Source organism: Salmo salar, chromosome 09 (genome assembly GCF_965601325.2).
Source record: "Salmo salar chromosome 09, fSalSal1, whole genome shotgun sequence".
Classification (NCBI taxonomy): Eukaryota; Metazoa; Chordata; class Actinopteri; order Salmoniformes; family Salmonidae; genus Salmo; species Salmo salar.
Window position 1 is genome coordinate 5,503,114 of NC_138299.1, and position 25,476 is coordinate 5,528,589.

The window sequence follows — 25,476 nt, forward strand, 5'->3', positions numbered from 1 at the left end:
CTACCTGGTACCACCTACCTGACCAGTTTAGAGGCTGTTCAGCTGTCTGTCCTCACATTTGACTAATGTAAAACACAACTCAAGACCACTTTACTACCATTTTACCATAAACACAGTGCTGGCTTGATTTATAGGAGTGGGTTCTATTTAATACACACTCACACACACAAATACACACACGTAAACAAACGCACACAAAAGTCTGCATTTCTACATATGGATGTTCTCCATTGCACTCATGCATAATCAAAGTAAATTAATATACACACCACACACAGTCACATATACCGTCACACCTCCTTTCCACTCATTCCCCGCTCTCGAAATTATACCCCTCAGGAATGTGCAATCCTTGTGACACAAAGACGCCGACGAGCAGATGTGTGTTTCTTCGCCACTGAAGATGTCACACATCCCTCCTATGCTCGACTTGCGCTTCTTCGCTTTACCCTCCCCAACTCTCTCATTCAGTTCTCTCCCGCAGGTTTTTCCTGCAAATTAACAGCACTAATTTATCTCCTAAACAAATTTTACACCCCCCCGGTGCGTGGGGAGAGGAACGCAACACCAGATTAATTTTTATTATTGATATTATTTACCCCTGCTAAAAAGCCCGCTGTGTCTCGAACAACCTGTGAGTCCTGTTTAAGCGTGTAAGGCCCAGAGGGGGAACAAGTAAAGAGTCTCTGTGGCTCAGTCTTTAGCTAACGAGAAATGTTCCTTAAACATTTTGGTTGGTTCTCAGGTAGAGGTAACGGTGCGAGGGAATGTTCAAGGCAATATGTTTGCGGAAACATTTTGTCAAGGTCAAATGAAAACGGTTGATTGATTGCACTCTTTCAGATGCCCAGCCCATACGCTGCTGACACTACTTGTATAGTATAAATAATAATAGATTTGTTTTATATAGCACTTTTCATTACAAGTAGAATCTCAGTCATTTTGATCTGGCAGTTCTTCGTTGATGGCCTTCCACAGCTTTAGATGGTAGGCAGTTCGAAAAAGTCGTATCTTGAGCGGAGGGAGCATATATGGAACAGCCAGGCTGGGAGGTAGAAACATCTGACAAACAGGCCACCGAGTTCTTCATCGGGTACCTTGTCGTCTTCGATGTTCGCAGTCCCTCTTCTGTAGGTAGGCTGGATCGTCCACTACTGAAATGTAGCACCCCCTGGGTGATGTTTCGGTGACTGTAAAAGCATAAGTAAGACCATCACGCCTCAGCAGTAATCTGGAGAAGCCCCCTATGAGGCGAGCCTCTGCATCCCCTCACACCGCAGTCCACTTCCCTCTAGGAACCGGGGCAGGTGGCCAAAACACTGATGCTGTTAATCTGGTGTTGCATCATTAAAATCATATTAGCTAGCTATATTAGCTTGCCAAGCAAAACAAAACAGACTTGCCATAATCAGTCCTGCAATTCTGTGGATCACCACCAGATATTTCAGTTAATCTCTCAACAACTTATCAAAAAACAAAAAAAAGTTAATAAAAAAATGCAGTAGAAAACACTTTGCAGAGATGTAGGCGGAGGATATACGTTCTCACCCCCTCCCACTCTACTGTCCTGTCCCGATAAATCTTATTTGAAGAAAAGCTCCTGTGTTAGTCCTCCACACTGCCATCCCCTCTGTTTGATTCAGTTAGACTTGTGACTCACCACTGCACATTGTTAATCAGAGAGATGTGCAATAAGTAATACTGCTGGAGGGAGCAGGAGAGGTGATGGGAGTTCATTCATGTTGTGAAAGGCACAGGTTTGGTAATTCTGAAGTTCGTAATCATCTCTCCAAGCCTGATCACAATCTGTCAATTAGAAAGATAGAGTTCATCAAGAAGTGTAGCTTCATGTGTATACTTCCAATAACATTCCCGAGGAGGATGATGAGAATGACAATGATTGTTAACTGTACGTTGTAGTTCTGCCTATTTTTGGGGGGGTGGGAGCGTGGAGCTTATCCTTCCTCTGTAGTTTCAAGTTTTTTTTCATGTGCACAAGTGCAGTGTAATACCTTTGTTGTTCTTTCTCAACAATGCAGTAATCAATATCAGTTGTACTATAAAAAATAAAGTCAAGCAGAACAAAAGCAAACAATAAATATAAATAAGAAGAACACAAGAAAGTAAGTAAGCTATATACATTTTCAGTTCCATGGTCAGTGCCAATACCATATTAATAATGTGCAGGGATACTGGAGTGATAGAGGTAGAAATGTATAGGGGTAAGCTGACTCGGCATCAGGATGTATGACAGAGTAGCAGAAGCGTGTATCAGTGTGTGTTGATGTGTGTAGAGTCAGTATGAATTTGTGTGTGTGAGCAAATTAATTGTTTGTGTGTTGGAGTGTCAGTGTTTGGGAGTGAGTGTTCATAGAGACAGTGCAAAAATATAAACAAACTGAAAGGGTCAATGCAGATAGTCCATGTAGCCATTTTGGTAGATATTTAGCAGTCTTATGGCTTGAGGGTAGAAGCTGTTCAGGATCCTGTTGGTGTCAGACTTGTTGCCCCGGTACCGCTTGCTCTGTGGAAGCAGAGAGAACAGTCTATGGGCGGCTGGAGTTTAGAAAAATGTTCTGGGCCTTCCTTTCACACCGCCTGATATAGAGGTCCTGGATGGTGGGGAGCACAGCTCCAGTGATGTACTGGGCTGTCCTCACCACCCTCTAGCACCATGCGATTTTAGGGCGATACAGTTGCCATACCAAGCAGTGATGCAGCCAGTCAAGATGCTCTCAATGGTGCAGCTGTAGAACTTTTTAAGGATTTGAGGGCCCATGGCAAATCTTTTCAACCTCTTGAGGGGGAAGAGGCACTGTCGCGTCTTCTTCACGACTAATTGCGTGTGTGTGGACCATTTTAAGTCCTTAGTGATTTGGACACAGGAACTTGAAGCTCTTGACCCGCTCCATTGCAGATCCGTCGATGAAGATAATCGTGAATGTGCCTGCCAGCTGTTCTGCACATATTCTGAGAATGAGCCCTGCGATACTTTCCGTCCCTGCTGCCTTACGCGTGTTAACCTCATTAAAATCCTTACTCACGTCGACCTCGCAGAGCTACATCACCCAGTCCCCTTGTGCACAGCTCAAGAGTTTAGCATTTTTTTTAAAGCATGCATAAAATGCATTGAGTTCATCTGGTAGAAAGGCATCATTGGACAGATTACGGCTGGGTCTTCCTTTGTAATCTGTAATGCACTGTAGCCCCTGCCACCTGCGTCAAGCGTCAAAGCCTGTGTAGTAGGATTCAACCTTGTTCATATATTGTCCTTTTGCTTGTTTGGTAGCTCTGCAGAGGGCGTAGCAGGACTTCTCGTACTTGTTTGTGTCCTCAGCCGTAGCCTCTGTGTTTGCTGTGCTAGCCCTGTGTGCGGTAGCCCTAACCTTTATTTTAGCACCAACCTCTGTGTTAATCTGGGGCTTTTGATTGGGGGAACAACGTCGGCGATGCATTTCCTAGTGAAGCCGGTGACGCAGGTGGCTAGCTCGTCGACGCTATCGGCAGAGTCCTGGAATACATTCCAGTCAGCGCTAGTAAAGCACTCTCCGATTCGGGTTGACCATTTCTCAACGGAGCATAGCTGTAACTGTGCCCATGAGAGGCACGCTATTTGAACAGGCTGATGTTACCAAATGTGTAATGATTTTTGATTTACATGGTCTAATTGAGTAACCCCGTTCTTGCTCTATAATATGTTTTTCTTTTTTTTTTATACACCTCTGTAAGTCGAAAATAGTCATGAGATGACATAACAGTATATTGATTTGATGGAGACCGTCACAAGCCACCGCGCTTGAGTAAAAATGAAAGAAACAGCATCGTTCACCCGCACAGTTATTAGGCTTACCTTGAATTTCAATTTCAGATATTCAAAGTTTTTGTGTCACATTTACCATTTGGCCTCAGTTGACGCAGTACACTAAACAGGCATTCGTTTGGAATACCAATGTCTTTGATGTGCTTTGAATTGCCCCTCATCTTAGACAAAATGCTTTCTCATATAGGCTCACTCTGAGGCTTTTTGTCTCTGTAGCTCTGCAAAGTGTATGCTGAGGGCTTTGCTTCAGCGGCTCCCTGATTTAACTCAGACATTTACTTTGAAATTGACCATGCTCCCTCGTCCAGTGTTGTCCATATTTGCATTCGAATGGATTTGCCTCTATCATTCTGCATCATTGGATGTTTTATTTCATCACATGAGGGCAGCAGAGTGCTACTGTATCTGTGAATGGATTCTGCTCCTTACACAACTAATTTCGAGGACAAAACTGATGTGTGATTTGGCACAGTGTAAAGGCTATACTTTTCAACCTCTCTCGAAAACAAGACTTGGTCTCCAAGGAGTACAAAGATCCAAGACTGACAGTGCTAGAGGGCATACACATGAATCGCCAGCTTAACACGTAAGCATGAAAGGGAAGCAGGGCAAAAATACATTGCTGTCTTTCTTTATTCCTAATTGACCTAGTTGTTACTAAGTCTTTGAGCTGTCATCCTTAAATTCACTGAGCTGTCAAGAAACGTACTGTTGATATAAGTAGAACATTTTGTCTGCTCCTTTTTCTCTTACATTTTTTGAAGGAGAATGCATTATACTTTTATTCAGACAACAAGGAAAGGGTTAAGGTGAAGGAGCAGGTAAAGACATAGGACAGGATGTGGTTTGAACTCCTGCCTCTGGGGATAATGTGTAGTCCGGAGTCAGAGAGAAGTGGTAGCACTGCTATCTGCTCTGTTTTTTGTATTGACTTTTGGCTAATTACACCAGTTTCTAATTTCTAGGTTGGTTGTTTTTCAGGGGGTTTGTTATAGCTCGGTCATTGGCACAGATCACCAGCCAGTCGAGATCTGATGCGATGCAGATTTCACAAAGTGAGTGACCGATTTTGCTGGCTCTCAAAACTGATTACTTCTAGTGTGTGCGTGAACACGTTTGTTGACCTCTGTAGCTCTTCGTCATTGCAAGAGTGACTTTTATAACATTTTAAAAACATGTTTTTGTTTTGTCATTATGGGGTATTGTGTGTAGATTGAGGGGAAAAAACAATTTAATCAATTTTAGAATAAGGCTGTAATGTAACAAAATGTAGAAAAATGCAAGGGGTCTGAATAATTTCCGAATGCTCTGTATACATGCCAAGCTTTTCAGAATACGCTAATTGTTTCCAAGCTTTACTCTCAAGAATTAGAAAAGTCAGACGGTCAGAAAGTTTCTGTTGAAGTAGAGATACAGGCCTTTCAAAGTTAGCATCTCCCTATAATCACAGGCAAACTCCAGGATTTCCTGTACATGAGTGGCAATTGAAAACGTGTCTGCTAATGCTAGTAGTGCATTATCAACTACAGTTGAAGTCGGAAGTTTACATACAGCTTAGCCAAATACATTTAAACTCAGTTTTTCACAATTCCTGACATTTAATCCTAGTAAAAATTCCGTGTTTTAGGTCAGTTAGGATCACCACTTTATTTTAAGAATGTGAAATGTCAGAATAGTAGTAGTAGTAGAGATTTATTTCAGCTTTTATTTATTTCATCACAATTCCAGTGGGTCAGAAGTTTACATACACTAAGTTGACTGTGTAATGCTCAACATTAACACCCTTGGCCTGACTTTAAATATATTCCAGCTCACACATACAGTGCCTTCAAAGTATTCACACCCATTGACTTTTTCCACATTTTGTTGTGTTTCAAAGTGGGATTAAAATTAATTTAATTAGCCTTATTTGTCAACGATCTACACAAAATACTCAGTCAAATTGGAGGAAACATTTGTAAATAATAAAAATATAACTTAAGTATTCATCCCCTGAGTCAATACATGTTAGAATCACCTTTGGTAGTGAAATGTTGAAAAAGTCAAGGGGTGTGAATACTTTCTGAAGGCACACACAGGCGCACACACACACATACTCTTCTATCTCCAAAGACCTTAATGCACGAAGGATATGCTTTTGTACAACAACATGATAAATTACTTACATAACATTCATATCATATCGACAGACATTACACATGTACACACAAGTCAATCAGAAGCGTGTCCATTAGCACAGTGTGAAAGGCAGGCTCTTGCAGAGAGCTCCTTTGACAATTCATAAAGAACCACTCGCCCCTCCAGAGGGGTGGGTGAGCGAGGTCCCAATTACTTCAGCAGCACCAATTCAAACGCCCTCCCTCGGCTATTACACCTCTGAAGCCATCTCTCCTCTGACACCTCAGTGCTCTGACTGTCTCTCTGACAGTTATGAGGATCTCTGAGGCTTAGCCATTTCACTGAACCCCCAGGGTGTGTGCCCGCATCAATGTACTGCACATGAAACACTGATAGGGTGTGTTTTTGTTGGTAATGGTGGTAATCAAGTCCAAACTTGAGCTTTCCAGACCTAAGTAGAACCACCAGTCTCATGAATTGACATTGTTGTTAACTTTTTGGGACGCTCGTTTTTGCTCTATTACTACGGACAGCTGCTATTTTATAAATCAGCTGGGGATAAATCAGTCTACTTCAGTGTTGACTTTCTCTGCTATTCTTTTCTCCCTGTATTTCTCCCTCTCTCTGTACCTTCATTTATTTTCCTCTTCTTGCCCCATCTCTCTTCCCCCAGAACGAGAGGGGCCAGTGTCCGGCCGACGTGGTGTCCGAGCCCTTGGACATGCTCTTGGAGATGGCGGACGCCGCCGCCCTGGCCAAGGAGCTGCGCAGCCTGCTGAGGGAGGCCCTTCCCCGGCCCTGCGCCCCCCTGACCCTCCCTGCCCAAGCACCATCAGGCCTCTCCGACAAGGCTCGGCTCCAGCTCATCACCATGGGCATCCAGCTGGGCAACCGCGTGGTCATCGCTGGTCAGAAGGTAAGCGGCTAGTTCCATAGCCATCAATGAAGGGTCTCAAATCCACAGACTGTCATGGGTTGATTGTCCATAACTGTGGTAGAAAAAAAAGGAGCCGTCTGCTTATTTCAGTGAAATTAACAGCTCATCTGCCAAGCCAATTCCCTTCTACTGATTGTAACTTTTAACCATATAGCACTCTGTGAAAGATCATGACTCTCTAGCCCCAGGAAAATGTCTATGAGAACACCATCTTTGGTGGTCAAGAATGTTTTTCTTCTTAAGACAAGTGTAGGAAAAGTAATGGATGAAAAATAATAGAAAAAGGTGTAACGGTGAATTTAATGGCTTGTAATTTGTGTTGTGTTCCTGCCTGAAGACACCCTCATTCCTACACGCACCCACTCCTAACACAGCTTCTGAGTGCGTGCGTGTGCATGCACACAGACAGACAGGGCCCCCTCAAAGAATAAGCTATTAATGAATTCCCGCGCCATACTGAGAGCGAAAAACGCCGGGCGTTGAGTTCCCCCAGATTGGCTAATCAAAACCCTATTTTCTCCCTGCTGCTCTGGCGAGCCAGGCGCTTTGATCTCTATTTTCTTTTAATTCATTTTTGTCCCTTCTACGTGTTATAGATTTGGACGCATCAAAACACGCTTGAGTTGCCACGGTTCTTGATAGAGGGGCCCGCCCTTACCTAAATGCGCAGCCGTGCTCTCCCAAGGATGGGCAGATAGAGGATGAAATAACCATATTGAGAGAGAGTCCCCCCCCCACACAATTTTTTTTACTGACTGTTTATCTTTAGGAGTAGGGCCCTGCTTGTTGGCTCTATAGCTGTTTAATGTATGTGTGCGTGTGTGCGTATTCAGGTGGGCACTCTACAGTTCTGCGGCAGCACCGAGTTCGCCGGCGGTCTTTGGGCCGGCGTGGAACTTGACCAAGCGGAAGGGAAGAACGACGGATCCGTCGCTGGAGTCCAGTACTTTTCCTGCCGCCTCAAACACGGTATGTCCGCTACAACTCCGACTGACAGTACTCCCTAAGCATTAATCAATCTAGTCGCTGCGGATCATCATAGACTCAATCGATATCCTCCATCCGAAGCTATTAGGACCTATCGAACAAGTCGGTTGCTCAATGGCGTCTCACTATGGCAATAGCTATTCTCCTCATGTGAGTTGAGTGAATTCGACATCTCAAATGGCTGCCCCAATCTGGTGTTTGGCCCATTTTGACCTCTTGCTCTCTTCATTACTTTTAGCAATCTCTTTTTCTATCTCTTCTCACATTCTCCAACTCCCCCTGACAGGGATCTTTGCACCCCTGTCCAAGATCAGCAAACCCTCAGAGCGATGCAAAGCCAGCCCCCAGAGAAGTGCCACCCCCATACGGCCCACTCAGCGCATCAACCTGTCGCGCGTCACCTCCAAGATCAACACAGGTAACAGTTTCTCTGACAGGGACTTCAAATATTTGTGCCACGTCAGTGGATGGATGGATAGGCTACAGGGTAAAGGATAGTTAGGCCTATAGTCCCTAGGGCCACAAAGACAAATGGACCTACCTGTGATGGAAAGCTCCCATCGTTATGAAAGCATAAAGGAACTCCTGAGCCTGAAGGGTTGAGTTAGGGAGGTAGGGAGCGGAGTCGGGAAGGTGGGAGAAGATGGAGAATGGCATAAAGGGAGGAGAGCCATTTTCCACTTCACCATTTATCTCATTACACCCCCTCCAGGACGTGTTTTCTGGAGACCTATACACATTAATGCATTATTAGAGGCCACACATCACAGAAACACACACCTTGCCACCTCTCCCTCCTTAATGACATTAGTTTTGGATGCAATGTCTCAGCCCACTCCCACCTCAATATGCTTCCACTGGCTGAGACATAACTCTGAAATGATCCACTCTGGGCGGGGGGTGTACTCTATAACACAAAGCCATGATTCAGACCGTAATGGTCATGAAAACCATAGCTTCTCCAGCTCCCTGCTGCTCGGGGGTGGCTAGAAGAGGGGCCAATGACGAAGTCACAAACCCCATGAAAAGCGAGGAGACCTATCTCCGCTAACCAGATTTCCGCGGATGCCCGACGGAAAGGCGCAATGCCACCTCTGATGTTTGTGACTCGATCTTTCCCCCACCTCACCTGGGAATGAGTAGGTTTATCTGTTTGTCGGAGCTCTCCGGGGCACAAGTCAAGTTCTCTCCCAAGCCTTGATTGGATTGTCTTGTCGTGGTGGCCTGCCTTTTTAGACCTCTTTCGCTGCTTAATGTAGACACATGCTTACGGAGAGCTGCCCATGGTGATGAGGCTTCTTCAGAGGAAAGATGGCAAGCCAAAAGGGTTTGGGTCTCATCCTCTGGTGCTATTGCTTCTCACTGTCTTTGCTAGCTTGTTGTTGTTGATAATAACCATCTTGACTAGGTCTGTGGCGGTCATGAAATTTTGTCAGGCGGTTATTGTCATGCAAAAGTCTGTCAGTCTCATGGTAATTGACCGTTAATTAACATAAACACATTTAGCATCTCCAGGCCTCCACGCATACAAGCCTTTGGAACATCTACATTTAAAAAAAGTATAATAAATAAATTGAATAAACTGTACACCATCACAATAAATCCATGATTTAGTTTAGGCAGGTATAAAGAAACGGTATGATATGATTTTTTTCACCTTAGTTTATTTAGTAAATATTTTCTTAACTCTTTTCTTGGGGGGGTACCAGTACAGAGTCAATGTACAATTTTCCCAATATTTTGGGCCTTTCTCTGACACCGCCTAGTATATACAGTTAAAGTCGGAAGTTTACATACACTTAGGTTGGAGTCGTTAAAACTCATTTTTTGAATTGCGTTGTTTGTTAAGGGCTTGTAAGTTAGCATTTCACAGTAAGGTCTACTACACCTGTTGTATTCGGCGCATGTGACCTTTAAAAAGTGATTTTATTCGATTTTTTTTTAAATATATTTTTTTAAAGCTCTGGTTAAAGATCAAGCTTTCACGTAATTTTGAGTACTCGGTTACTCATGTCCATCCCTACCAAGTACCTGTTAAATACTTGTAGTTTACATGCAGTTTTATCCCCCTTCACTTTGGATGAAAAAGAAAGACTAGCATCACATTGAAAGGCTCTGGACTTTCTTGCAATGAGTATCTATTCAGACATTAGTCAACCACTCAGCTTCACCATTCAACCATTTAGCATCAGACACCTGAAGGCTGAACTATGAGAAGAGGACCATTGTGGTGAAATAATTTCCTTTTGGATAACAATGAATGGCCGCTTCCGCTGTCCTTGGAGGCGGGTCCGGTTTTGATTGGGCCTCTTGCGTGGGAGTGACCTCTCATTCGCACTTTGTTGGAATCTCTCTGAGGGCCTTGGTGACCAGTGCTGCTTTTCAATATGTCTATTTTTGTACTCCCACGCTCTCTATAGTCCCCTTCACTGCAATGTCACGCTGTCTTTCATTACATTTGCATCACCAACTCTCTCTTTTGCTTATTTTTCTGGGACTTCCGCTCCTTCTTTCTCCTCGTCTTGTTGGCAACCTTCCCGCTTTTCCTCAGTTTTTCTTATTTTTGTCTCCATTTCACTATCCTGTCCCCGTCAACTTTTCCTTCTAATTTTTCTTTTTTTGTTTCCTTTTCGCACTCTTGTCCCTGTCAAATTCTCATGTTCTCATTTTCTCTGTCAGATTTTGTCCCTTTATTTATGAATGTGCCTCTTTTTGTCTACGTGTGGAGAAAAGGTTCTCCATCCACCCCAAAATCACCTGATAAACCAAAAAGCTGCCCAGTTCCTGAACAGGGCACAGATGACACCCCTGAGGCCAAGACAGGTACTATGGTCAAATTGGAATGGCCTGTCTCGCACTGTGTATGGGAAGTATGAATTCCTCCCAGAATGGGTTCCAAAGGGTTATCATACACTACCAGTCAAACATTTGTACACACCCACTCATTCAAGGGTTTTTCTTCATTGTGTATATATACTGCTCAAAAAAATAAAGGGAACACTTAAACAACACATCCTAGATCTGAATGAAAGAAATAATCTTATTAAATACTTTTTTCCTTACATAGTTGAATGTGCTGACAACAAAATCACACAAAAATAATCAATGGAAATCCAATTTATCAACCCATGGAGGTCTGGATTTGGAGTCACACTCAAAATTAAAGTGGAGAACCACACTACAGGCTGATCCAATTTTGATGTAATATCCTTAAAACAAGTCAAAATGAGGCTCAGCAGTGTGTGTGGCCTCCATGTGCCTGTATGACCTCCCTACAACGCCTGGGCATGCTCCTGATGAGGTGGTGGATGATCTCCTGAGGGATCTCCTCCCAGACCTGGACTAAAGCATCCGCCAACTCCTGGACAGTCTGTGGTGCAACATGGCGTTGGTGGATGGAGCGAGACATGATGTCCCAGATGTACTCAATTGGATTCAGGTCTGGGGAACAGGCGGGCCAGTCCATAGCATCAATGCCTTCCTCTTGCAGGAACTGCTGACACACTCCAGCCACATGAGGTCTAGCATTGTCTTGCATTAGGAGGAACCCAGGGCCAACCGCACCAGCATATGGTCTCACAAGGGGTCTGAGGATCTCATCTCGGTACCTAATGGCAGTCAGGCTACCTCTGGCGAGCACATGGAGGCCTGTGCGGCCCCCCATAGAAATGCCACCCCACACCATGACTGACCCACCGCCAAACCGGTCATGCTGGAGGATGTTGCAGGCAGCAGAACGTTCTCCACGGCATCTCCAGACTCTGTCACGTCTGTCACGTGCTCAGTGTGAACCTGCTTTCATCTGTGAAGAGCACAGGGCGCCAGTGGCGAATTTGCCAATCTTGGTGTTCTCTGGCAAATGCCAAACGTCCTGCACGGTGTTGGGCTGTAAGCACAACCCCCACCTGTGGACGTCGGGCCCTCATACCACCCTCATGGAGTCTGTTTCTGACCGTTTGAGCAGACACGTGCACATTTGTGGCCTGCTGGAGGTCATTTTGCAGGGCTCTGGCAGTGCTTCTCCTGCTCCTCCTTGCACAAAGGCGGAGGTAGCGGTCCTGCTGCTGGATTGTTGCCCTCCTACGGCCTCCTCCACGTCTCCTGATGTACTGGCCTGTCTCCTGGTAGCGCCTCCATGCTCTGGACACTACGCTGACAGACACAGCAAACCTTCTTGCCACAGCTTGCATTGATGTGCCATCCTGGATGAGCTGCACTACCTGAGCCACTTGTGTGGGTTGTATACTCCGTCTCATGCTACCACTAGAGTGAAAACACCGCCAGCATTCAAAAGTGACCAAAACATTAGCCAGGAAGCATAGGAACTGAGAAGTGGTCTGTGGTCCCCACCTGCAGAACCACTTCTTTATTGGGGGTGTCTTGATAATTGCCTATAATTTCCACCTGTTGTCTATTCCATTTGCACAACAGCATGTGACATTTATTGTCAATCAATGTTGCTTCCTAAGTGGACAGTTTGATTTCACAGAAGTGTGATTGACTTGGAGTTACTTTGTGTTGTTTAAGTGTTCCCTTTATTTTTTGGAGCAGTGTATTTTAGATTAGTCAAAGTAGCCACCCTTTGCCTTGTTGACAGCTTTGCACATTCATTCTTGGCATTCTCTCAGCCAAGCTGGAATGCTCTTCCAACAGTCTTGAAGGAGTTCCCACACTGGCTGCTTTTCCTTCACTCTGCATACCAACTAATCCCAAACCATCTCAATTGGGTTGAAATCAGGTGATTGTGGAGGCCAGGTCATTTGATGCAACACTCCATCACACTCCTTCTTGGTCAAATTGCCCTTACACAGCCTGGAGGTGTGTTTTGGGTCATTGTCCTGTTGAAAAACAAATGATACTCCCACTAAATGCAAACCAGATGGGATGGCGTATCGCTGCAGAATGCTGTGGTGGCCATGATGGTTAAGTGTGCCTTGAATTCTAAATAAATCACCGCCAGTGTCACCAGCAAAGCATCATAACACCACCTCCTCCATGCTTCATTGTGGGAACAACATATGCAGAGATAATCCGTTCACCTGCTCTGCATCTCAAACAAATCTCTTCTTCTTATTGTTGTCCTTTAGTAGTGGTTTCTTTGCAGAAATTCGACCATGAAGGCCTGTCTCATTTGAACCGTTGATGTTGAGATGTGTGTGTTACTTGAACTCTGAAGCATTTATTTGGGCTGCAATTTCTGAGGCTGGTAACTCTAATGAACATATCCTCTGCAGCAGAGTTAACTCTGGATCTTCCCAGAGTGTTACTGCACTTCAAGAAACTTTCAAAGTTCTTACATTTTCCACATTGACTGACCTTCATGTCTTAAAGTAATGTTGGACTGTTATGTCTTTTTGCTTATTTGAGCTGTTCTTGCCATATGGACTTGGTCTTTTACCAAATAGGGCTATCTTCTGTATACCACCCCTACCTTGTCACACCACAACTGATTGGCTCAAACGCATTAAGGAAAGAAATTCCACAAATTAACTTTTAAGAAGACACACCTGTTTATTGAAATGCATTCCAGGTGACTATCTCATGAAGCTGGTTGAGAGAATGGACACACCTACTCATTCAAGGGTTTGGCAAACTTTTGACTGGTACTGTATGTTAATCATGTTATGGAAGTGAAGAGCTACTTTAACCTCTATGGGCTAGGTGGGACGCTTGCGTGGGACGCTACTCAACAGCCAGTGTAATCCCGTGGCGCGTTATTCAAATACCTCAAAAATGCAAAAACTTCAATTTTTCAAACATATGACTATTTTACACCATTTTAAAGACAAGACTCTCATTAATCTAACCACACTGTCCGATTTCAAAAAGGCTTTACAACGAAAGCAAAACATTAGATTATGTCAGCAGAGTACCCAGCCAGAAATAATCAGACACCCATTTTTCAAGCTAGCATATAATGTCACAAAAACCCAAACCACAGCTAAATGTAGCACTAACCTTTGATGATCTTCATCAGATGACAACCCTAGGACATTATGTTATACAATACATGCATGTTTTGTTCAATCAAGTTCATATTTATATCAAAAACCAGCTTTTTACATTAGCATGTGACTAGCATGTGACTAGCATTCCCACCGAACACTGCCGGTGAATTTACTAAATTACTCACGATAAACGTTCACAAAAAGCATAACAATTATTTTAAGAATTATAGATACAGAACTCCTCTATGCACTCGATATGTCCGATTTTAAAATAGCTTTTTGGTGAAAGCACATTTTGCAATATTCTCAGTAGATAGCCCGGCATCACAGGGCTAGCTATTTAGACACCCAGCAAGTTTAGCACTCACCAAAGTCAGATTTACTATAAGAAAAATGTTATTACCTTTGCTATCTTCGTCAGAATGCGCTCCCAGGACTTCTACTTCAATAACAAATGTTGGTTTGGTCCCAAATAATCCATTGTTATATCCAAATAGCGCCGTTTTGTTCGTGCTTCAAAACACTATCCGAAAGGGTAAATAAGGGTGACGAGCATGGCGCAATTCATGACAAAAAAATTCGAAATATTCCATTACCGTACTTCGAAGCATGTCAACCGCTGTTTAAAATCAATTTTTATGCCATTTTTCTCATAAAAAAGCGATAATATTCCGACCGGGAATCTGCGTTTAGGTAAACAGACGAAAGAAAATAAAGCATGGGGTCGACTCGGGCACACGCCTAAGCCCATAGTACTCTGATCGGCCACTTGCCAAACGCGATAATGTGTTTCAGCCAGAGGCTGCCTCGATATCGTTCAGCTTTTTCCCAGGCTCTGAGAGCCTATGGGAGCCGTAGGAAGTGTCACGTTATAGCAAAAAAAAGAGCCAAGATGAAACACAAATTGTCAGACAGGCCACTTCCTGCATGGAATCTTCTCAGGTTTTGGCCTGCCATATGAGTTCTGTTATACTCACAGACACCATTCAAACAGTTTTAGAAATGTTAGAGTTTTCTATCCAAATCTACTAATTATATGCATATTCTAGTTTCTGGGCAGGAGTAGTAACCAGATTAAATCGGGTACGTTTTTTTATCCGGCCGTGAAAATACTGCCCCCTATCCCAAAGAAGTTAAGGGGACAGTTAACTTTTTTTGGCTTATTTTGTGCTTCGACAAACCAGCTACCCTGGGTAAAAAAGTTAAGTCGGCTCAATCACAGACACCAACTGATATTGGAGTCAGTATTATAATCCCGCCTACGTTTGTCCCTCAAGTCGCCATATGTTCCAGCACTAGTGCAAAGTATACCTTCATACTGAACCTACCATCCCTGTCAACCTTCCCAGCAGCTCAACGCAGGCCTTTGTGGTGAGCATCACACTAAAAACACAAGATACCTAAAGAAAGCAATGCCAAAAGGCTTCTCATAACTATCAGATATCCTGGATTTGTCAGATAGAAGTCTAGACTTCAGAAACTGCTCTGCTGCAATGAATACGTAATTAGACCAAAGCAGGCAGACGTAATCAACAATTTTACATCTTGTCTGCTGACACTCAATACATCTGCTTACATCTTCCATTTAGACGTTTTGGAATAGAATCACTTACTTTCCCCCTGGAATCTAGTTCATAGTTTGGAACATAATCTATCCCTTTTTCCTTCAAATGTTTTGATGCGCATTTAAACAATTAGTCCCTCTTACTTTTGCAATTATTTAGCTATTGGCCTGTTAAGGTCTGCAAAAGTTAAAGCTTACTGACGTCCAGCCCTTCCATCTTATTCCTTTAAGTTTGGGGAAATTCTAATTTTGGCAGTAGTTAGACCTAAGACAGGGTTGTCCGCTCTCACCGCATAAAATTGAAAAAATGTCGATCCATTTACTCTCTTAAGGATTGGACCCTTGTTTTCTAATTCTGCCTAAAATGATATACCCAGATCGAACTGCCTGTTGCTCAGGACCTGAAACAAGGATATGCATATATACTATTGATACCGTTTTGAAAGGAAACACTTTGAAGTTTGTCGAAATGTGAAATTAATGTAGGAGAATATAACACATTAGATCTGGTAAAAGATAATACAAACAAAAAAACATGTGTTTTGAAATTATTTTTTGTTTGATCATCTTTGAAATGCAAGAGAAAGGTCATATATTAAGATAGGATCCTAGGTGTAATGTAGATGTTGTCCACAAGATGGAAGCAATGTGTGTGCAACATTTCAGACTGATCCAGTGAAGGATTACATCACTACACAATATATTGTATTAAGTCTGCCAGGAATTTGCCCAAAGGTGCCAAATTGGTAAACGTATACATTTTCAAGTACATAACTATGGTAATACATTTTGTTTTTAGTTTTCACTCTCCCAGGATGTCATACATGATGTATCATTAGCTTCCCTACAGAAAATACCCCAACCTTCACACATGGCTGGGTGGGTTGGGTGTGGAGTCAGAGACAGCAGTGGGGTCAAACTGTAGAACCAAGTTCCTACATTCTAATATAAAAATTGATTTTATCAAACAAAACTATGCTACTTGTAGAAAAAAAAGAGGAGGAAGGGAAGCACTGTTAATGTAGACAATAATAGATTTTGGTACAGAATGTGCTCTTTGGTAAAAGGGGTATATTGGTTATCAAAAAGGAGGACCAAGGCATTATTCATATAATTAATGAAAATATTTGTATAGCATGTTCAAAGTTTAAAAAATCCGACGCGTTTCGACTGCATGGCCTTTGTCAGGGAGTACACAGAAATTATAATACAATGTCCTCTTTTGAACAGCTTTTTCCAATCAGCCCTAATTTGAAGAGGGAGTGGTTACAAAATAGATTGGACAACACCTAGTAAGCAATACTGTACACATTAAAAAGTGAAAGACTGTAGATATGTTACCAAAAAATTCAACTCCAAGCTAGAAGCATGAAAACGCCTAGAAAGGTAGTGTAATCTTAAATATGACTGGGAGACGTGTCAAGAATAAGAAAGCAACATATTCCATAGTACACTAGAACACAGCAAACATGAACAACAACAGTCTAAATATAGCTAAGGGCAATAGAGCAAAATGTACACTAGATGACAACAAATGGACCTATCACGACCCTACAGGAAAGGGGAGAAATCCATATCTTCATTTAAACCACGGTACTTAGTGGCCTGTAGTTTGTAAATCTAAACACTTTCCCTTTGGTTTAGCTGTTTAAGACAGTCCCCTTTTTCTAATTGAGGCCGGAACATGATCAATACCCATAGCTTGTAGGGAGGCAGGGTTGTCATTGTGTAAGGACTTGTAGCGCCTTGCCATGGGGTAGTCTTCATTGCCTACATCTATGGCATACTTGAGTTCCACCTTCTGTCTACCAAAATCTACTATTGTGTACCTTAGCAGTGTGGTGGTTAATTTCTTTACTATCAAATAAGGAAAGACAAACTTTACACACAAGTCAGAGTTATACTTAAACTACATCTTTAATAATAAGAGCTTTGCAATAGCAATGACTTTCAACGATTCACCATTTCTAATGATCCGTTGAGAGTGACAACACAATGGCTACTGAGATCTTTTATAGCAAATATCCACCTCCAAGTCGACATAACAAACCACAGATATTAGGAACAGTTCACAAAGTGAGACTTTATAAATGAGAAAGGAGTATACCGTAGCCAGATAGCATTCCCTATAAATTATTGTTCAGTTTGGTCCCTAAGACGAGGTTGCTATCTTGTTCCTGTTACTCCTAGCACAAAAACACCAACTCTTCCAATGGCATAAATCAATTGTCAACTCTAGATACTCCCATCTCAAGTAAAACCCCTTCATGGCCCCACTCCTGGACAAGCTCACTGAGAGGAGTGAGCCTCTAGGTCATACACTATCCCAGGATAAGTGCAACATCAGAGGGGACATACAATGGTTCCAGACACTGCCATACACCTTCCCCCAATGCCAAAGGAGGGAGTGACTTGTGCACAGACATTGTGGAGACAAGTATGGTTCCCCACGCCATCCCTTCACATGGTTTAAGAATAGGTAAAGACACATTCACATATGAAGACAATGTTCCATCCTGTCCTCTTCCCTTTCTGATATTCTGCATAGCTCCAGAGACATGTAAAAGACAAGCCTGACCTCTCCCCTCCCTGGGCCCCAGGTGACTGAGCCCCAGCTGAGGGAAGAAGTGCAACTGCCAACACCAGAGTCCGAAGGGATACATTCTAATAACAAGTATATCACATAAGCATATTATGCAAATAAGATATCTTAATTATCGATGTTACCCAACTAATTCTGATTCATCCACCACAGCAGCGCTTCCCTTCCTCCTCTTTTTTTCTACAAGTTAATCATAGCACTTGGGTCATGTGTAGGGGAAGCAGCTCCACAGTAATGTTTTCTGTGTTTTGGGAACATTTTACAACTCATACTATGGATTTCACCCAAGAGACTACAAGATTTTCCTATTCCCATGAAGAGGGTCAAAGGGTTATTACCACTACCTCAATGCAAGATGAGATGACAGCCACAGAGAATACTGGAATGGACTTAAACAAGGCTTACGGAGACTTGCAACAGCTAATGGAAAAAGACACCAAACTTGACCTCAATTCTATTACCTTGTCTGACTATTGGAGGAAAGGCCTAATCCCCAGAGGACTCCATACTATGAAGTTTCCAGCTAATGGAGCACAAGGTAAAACTGAATTTAGAGATAAATGGGAGGCTATTCTCAACAGGTGTTCTTTTGACCTAATGCTACTTCTAATAAAAGCATTTAAAAAGGACAGACAAGTAGTCCAAACAGAAATTGAATTAGTAAAAATGGAAAGTCACAGAACACTCAGAGGCCAGCTCCTCCCAAGATTTTTTAGACCATGAAGAGGAGCCACGCAGGTTCCTCATCAAGAGAGGGAGAGGACGCGGAAGCGGCCAACACGGAGGGGGGAGGAACTCAAGACAAGCCAACCACACAGAGCAGGACCAGAACAAGGCTGTGATCAACATTTCTGGAGAACCCCTTTCTGATGATTGTGTTAACGGTCTTGTCTAAAGGACTGTCCTTTGCACCCATATACTCAACTAACTAATTCATTCAATTCAAAGATTGACCTATTTCGTTTCTACAGGAATCTACATCTGAAGGCCTGGTACAAGCAAAACATCTATCCAACTACAGACACCAGTGTCTCAGGTCAGGTAGTTTCTGTGCCCTCAAAAACACCTTTTAAGCCCAAGTCCACCTTTTGTCCCATCGTCCAGAATGCCACACTAAATACACTTGCCAAGAAGGTGAATTGATATGGAGAATCTGTTTAAGGGTAAAATTGACTCTAACCAAACACAACGTAATCTTTCTAAGACAGAGGAATGCAGTTCAATCATTGTCCAAAAATTGACGGATTGTGGTTAAAAAAGCAGACAAAGATGGTGATACAGTAGTGTGGAGTAAAGACAAATGTGACAGAAGCCTACCGTCAATTAGACAATGATGAATTCTATCAATCTCTTACCTTCAACCCCTACATAGGACCTAAAAACTCAATTGAGAAGGATCCTCACAGAAGCTAACGAGATTGGCTACATTTCAGACAAGGCGTTCAAATTTATTTTCAATGACAGTCTGCGTATGGGTTCTTTTTATCTTCTTCCAAAAGTCCACAAGAATCTTAAACCACCCAGGCAGACCAGTCATTAGTGGTAATGAAAGTCTGACAGAACCCATCTCTAAGTACATTGATTACTTTAAGCCTTTCTTGCCATCACTCCCATCTTCAAGATACCACAGATGTGTTCAATTGAACAATATAGGTACAGCTTCCTTTTTAGTCACCATGGATGTGGAGTCTATACACCACCATTGAACATGAACAAGGATTGGCAGGTATGCACCATTTCTTGAGTACCCGGCCTGAGACTGAGATGCCTCCTACATAATTAATTGTCTCACTGACTGAATGGACTTAATAATAACATCTTTGTCTTTCAGGACCGTATTTTTAAACAAGTCAAAGGATGTGCCATGGGAGCATGCTACAGCCCTTCCTACGCTGGTTTGTACTTGGGTAAATGGGAAAATGACTTCATTTTGGATCCTTCTAATAACCAGTTCTTTTACCGGATTATATGGTTGGGACGCTATATTGATCATGTTTGCCTGTTCTGGTCCGGCTCAGAGTATTAACTTATTTCCGTCCACCAATAACTTAACAGCATTAACCCTAAAATCAAACTAACTATGGAGTACAGCAAGGATAACATTCATTTTTTGGACTTTGACAAACATGTCAAAGGTTGTTTGAACACATCAATCTTTAGGAAGCCTACAGATGGGAATACCATTCTGAGGGTAGACAGCTTTCACCCCAAAAGGCTAAAAGAGAACATTCCATATGGCCAATTCCAGAAAGTCAGCAGAATTTGTGATCTGGAAACAGACTACAGTGTCAAATCTGCTGAATTGGAGAATCGCTTCTTGAATCGTGTCCTGAAATATACAGGTATATGGGCCAGACGACTTGACAGAGAGAACTTATTGCGTAGGGGAGTGCCTCGTGATACGTCAGAGAGATTGTACTTTGTTACAAAATACAGCACCGAAGCAGAGATCATTAAAAATAATTGGGGAATCATCCAAAGCGATACGCTACTACGCCAAGTCTTCCCAGAGCCACCAGTCATAAGCTTTAACCTCTCTAGGCTAGGCGGGACGAATTCGTCCCACCTACGTAACAGCCACTGCTATCCTGTGGCGTGATTTTCAAAACCTTAAAAATCCTATTACTTCAATTTCTCAAACATATGACTATTTTACAGCCATTTAAAGACAAGACTCTCGTTAATCTAACCACACTGTCCGATTTCAAAAAGGCTTTACAACGAAAGCAAAACATTAGATTATGTCAGCAGAGTACCAAGCCAGAAATAATCAGACACCCATTTTTCAAGCCAGCATATAATGTCACCAAAACCCAGAAGACAGCTAAATGCAGCACTCACCTTTGATGATCTTCATCAGATGACAACCCTAGGACATTATGTTATACAATACATGCATGTTTTGTTCAATCAAGTTCATATTTATATCAAAAACCAGCTTTTTACATTAGCATGTGACGTTCAGAACTAGCATACCCCCCGCAAACTTCCGGGGAATTCGCTAACATTTTACTAAATTACTCACGATAAACGTTCACAAAAAGCATAACAATTATTTTAAGAATTATAGATACAGACCTCCTCTATGCACTCGATATGTCCGATTTTAAAATAGCTTTTTGGTGAAAGCACATTTTGCAATATTCTAAGTACATAGCCCAGGCATCACGGGCTCGCTATTTAGACACCCGGCAAGTTTAGCACTCACCATAATCATATTTACTATTATAAAAGTTTGATTACCTTTTGTTGTCTTCGTCAGAATACACACCCAGGACTGCTACTTCAATAACAAATGTTGGTTTGGTCCAAAATAATCCATCGTTATATCCGAATAGCGGCGTTTTGTTCGTGCGTTCCAGACACTATCCGAAATAGTAAAGAAGTGTCGCGCGCATGGCGCAATTCGTGACAATAAAATTCTAAGTATTCCATTACTGTACTTTGAAGCATGTCAACCGCTGTTTAAAATCAATTTTTACGACATTTTTCTCGTAGAAAAGCGATAATATTCCGACAGGGAATCTCCTTTTCGGCAAACAGAGGAAAAAATCCCAAAGGCGGGGGCGGTCGGGGTCACGCGCATAAGCCAGTGTCCCTTGATCGGCCACTTGAGAAAGGCGATAATGTGTTTCAGCCTGGGGCTGGAATGACGACATTCTGTTTTTTCCCGGGCTCTGAGCGCCTATGGACGACGTGGGAAGTGTCACGTTAGAGCAGAGATCCTTAGTAAATGATAGAGATGGAAAACAAGTTCAAGAAATGGTCAGACAGGCCACTTCCTGTAAAGGAATCTCTCAGGTTTTGACCTGCCATTTGAGTTCTGTTATACTCACAGACACCATTCAAACAGTTTTAGAAAATTTAGGGTGTTTTCTATCCATATGTAATAAGTATATGCATATTCTAGTTACTGGGTAGGAGTGGTAACCAGATTAAATCGGGTATGTTTTTTATCCAGCCGTGTCAATACTGCCCCCTATCCTAAACAGGTTAAGAGATGTCCTACCCTAAATGACAAATTAGTCCACAGCTATCTTCCTGGTGACTCTCCAAAAACGTTGCTAGACCACAAACCCAGGGGCTCTTTTAAATGCAACCTTTGCATAAATATTTCACAGAAAAAGTATTTTGTTGACACAGCTTCTAAAATATCAAGTCAAGCATTTAATTAACTGCAAAACCACTCATGTCATCTGCAGATTGGAAATGTCCACAGTGCAAGGTGTTCTACATTGGACGGCCAAAGAGATGCCTTCAAGACCGCTTAGCGGAACACAAGTACGCCATACGGGTAGGCAATAAAGACTACCCCATGGCAAGGCACTACAATTCCTTACACCATGGCAACCCTGCCTCCCTACAAGCTATGGGTATTGATCATGTTCCGGCCTCAATTAGAAAAGAGGACCGTCTTAAACAGCTAAACCAATGGGAACGTTTTTGGATTTACAAAATACAGGCCACTAAGTACCGTGGATTAAATTAAGATATGGATTTCTCACCTTTCCTGCGGAGTCGTGATAGATCCATTTCCTGTCATCTAGTGGACATTTTGCTCTATTGCCCTCAGCTATGTTTAGACTGTTGTTGTCCATGCTTGCTGTGTTCTAGTGTACTATGGAATAGATGGCTCTCCTATTCTTGGCACTTTTCCCAGTCATATGTAAGGTTAGAACTACCTTTCTAGGCATTTTGATGCTTCTAGCTTGGAGCTGAATTTTTTTGATAACATATCTACAGTATTTCACTTTTTAATGTGTAAAGTATTGCTTACTAGGTGTTGTCCAATCAATTTTGTAACCACTCCCTCTTCAAATTGGGGTTGATTTGGACAAATCTGTTCAAAAGGGGACATTGTATTATCATTTCTTTGTACTCCCTGACAGTCATGCAGTCGCAATGAGTCAGATTTTTTTAACCTTTGTTTCCGTTGAACATGCCATACAAATAAAGGCATTTTAATTAATTGTATGAAGAGTGCCTTAGTCCTCCTTTCTTTTTGAAAACTACATTAATTTTATCTCTGGGACCCTCAGGATGACAAATCAGAGCAAGATTACTGAATGTAAGTACATTTTTTACCTTCAGAGGTGAATGTATCAAACCAGTTGCTGTGATAAAATGCTTTATTGTTGTGCACTATCCTCAAACAATAGTATGGTATTTTTTTCCCACTGTAATAGAACTGTAAATTGGACAGTGCAGTTCGATTAATATCAATTTAAGTTTTCTGCCCATATAAGACATGTCTATGTTCCGGAAAGTTGGCTGTTGTTTACAATGTTATTCTAGTCACATTATTGCATATTGAGCCACAACCGTACTGGTTTAGGGATAACGATAAAATTGAAACAATGTCGATCCATTTAAGCAGGCTCTGAATTGCGCACTATGTAGAGTGCTTCATGGGCCCCAGGGAATGATATGGATCTCATGGCAGACATGATAGAAATGGATGGTTCGGTATTAAGATTGTAGGCACACACCCTGCTGTGTGATTTAGGGTGTAGAGAAAGAGAACTTCCTCTGTATGTGTCTTGCAAGCTTCGGTTGGAAGCTTGAAGCACTGCTTAATGAAAGTGGTGTGCAGTGACTGATTTGTGGTAGTTTTCCTCAAGGCCTTTCCACATTCATCTAAACACTGTCTTCTGATCGCATATCTTGTTTTTCCCATTTATATTTTGCTTATGGTGAATTATTTTCTTTTACCTCTTCGCTAACTCTGTCCACTCCTTATTTTCCTCCCCCAGGTGCTCTCTCTCGTTCCCTCTCTTCCTCTTCATCCTCCATGGACTCCAGACATGACCTGGCTGTGCAACCTCAGCCGTTGCAACGGCCTCCCGCAAGGCAGCGGCGGGGACGGCTTCAACCCAGCTCCAAAACCATGCCCCCTCCGACCCGGTCTAATCCCAGCCTCATTGGTACTGCACTCTCGTGTCATAGTTTCAAACCAATGAAATCCACCTACGTTGCTTTGCGTGATATCCATGTACCTTATATGGTGGAACCAGTTTAAAGTCGTAGAGAAGCCTTTATTTCGCTCTCTGATCAGATTATTAGTTAGTTACATTGACAATTGAGAGTCACATTGATTAGTGAGCTCTTGAGCAGTATAGATGATAATTACTTTAGTATTGACCTTGAGGCCATGGTAATGTTGAGAGCTGAAATGACTAATACTATTATTTGGAAGGTGCTTGAATAATAAGTCATTATTATGATGGTGGCATTAGTGAACATGATGGTGATTATATTAATGGCTTTCCTGATGTTACAGCTGCTTACAAAAACATTAATATTCTCTCCCCCTCCCATGTTCCAGTACCCCGGAGCCGGACTCCCTCGGCCAGTAGCTCCGTGTGTGACGGGCCCGAGGTGCGCCTAGGGGAGAGGGTGTTGGTGGTGGGCCAGAGAACAGGGGTGGTCCGCTTCTACGGCAAGACCAACTTTGCCCCAGGTCAGATCACTGTCTATACCCCAAACATCTTTTGCAGTAATTACAGCTGCAAGTCTCTTGGGGTATGTCTCTATAAGCTTGGCACATCTAGCCACTGGGATTTTTACCCATTCTTCAAGGCAAAACTGCTCCAGCTCCTTCAAGTTGGATGGGTTCTGCTGGTGTACAGCAATCTATAAGTCGTACCACAGATTCTCAATTGGATTGAGGTCTAGGCTTTGACTAGGCCATTCCAAGACATTTAAATGTTTCCCCTTAAACCACCCATGTGTTGCTTTAGCAGTATGCTTAGGGTCATTGTCCTGCTGGAAGGTGAACGTCCGCCCCAGTCTCAAATCTCTGGAAGACTGAAACAGGTTTCCCTCAAGAATTTCCCTGTATTTAGCTCCATCCATCATTCCTTCAATTCTGACCAGTTTCCCAGTCCCTGTCAATGGAAAAACATCCCCACAGCATGATGCTGCCACCAGCATGCTTCACTGTGGGGATGGTGTTCTAGGGGTGATGAGAGGTGTTGGGTTTGACAAAAAGCTCAATTTTAATCTCATCTGACCAGAGTACCTTCTTCCATATGTTTGGGGAGTCTCCCACATGCCTTTTGGCGAACACCAAACATGTTTGCTTATTATTTTCTGGACACTCTTCTGTAAACCCCTGCTCTGTGGAGTGTATGGCTTAAAGTGGTCCTAGGGCCGCCCACCAAAAATCACAGACCATATCTTGGCAGGTTTGTTGTTGTGCCATATTCTTTCCATTTTTTAAATAATGGATTTAATGGTGCTCCTCGTGGGATGTTCAAAGTTTCAGATATTTTTTCATAACCCAAACCTGATCTGTACTTCTCCACAACTTTGTCCCTGACCTGTTTGAAGAGCTCCTTGCTTAGTGGTGTTGCAGACTCTGGGGCCTTTCAGAACAGGTGTATATATACTGAGATCATGTGACAGATCATGTGACACTTAGATTGCACACAGGTGGACTTTATTTAACTAATTATGTGTCTTCTGAAGGTAATTGGTTGCACCAGATCTTATTTAGGG

At 42.6% G+C, this 25,476-nt stretch overlaps 1 protein-coding gene across 3 annotated transcripts in view; it reads left to right on the forward strand.

Moving 5' to 3' along the window:
• Window positions 1–25,476, forward strand: part of LOC106610599 (CAP-Gly domain-containing linker protein 4) — a 90,447-nt gene that overhangs the window by 20,681 nt on the left and 44,290 nt on the right. Inside the window, exons 7-12 of one of the 3 annotated variants that reach the window (XR_014378694.1) lie at window positions 6,612–6,854; window positions 7,709–7,844; window positions 8,149–8,280; window positions 22,179–22,270; window positions 23,730–23,900; window positions 24,302–24,436. Coding sequence is in view for 2 of the 3 variants with exons in the window: in XM_014209995.3 (XP_014065470.3) it covers window positions 6,612–6,854; window positions 7,709–7,844; window positions 8,149–8,280; window positions 23,730–23,900; window positions 24,302–24,436 (817 nt within the window). In the remaining variant the exon portion in view is untranslated. The remainder of the gene's footprint in view (window positions 1–6,611; window positions 6,855–7,708; window positions 7,845–8,148; window positions 8,281–22,178; window positions 22,271–23,729; window positions 23,901–24,301; window positions 24,437–25,476) is intronic. The other 2 variants (XM_014209995.3, XM_082955607.1) reach the window with 2 other exon arrangements.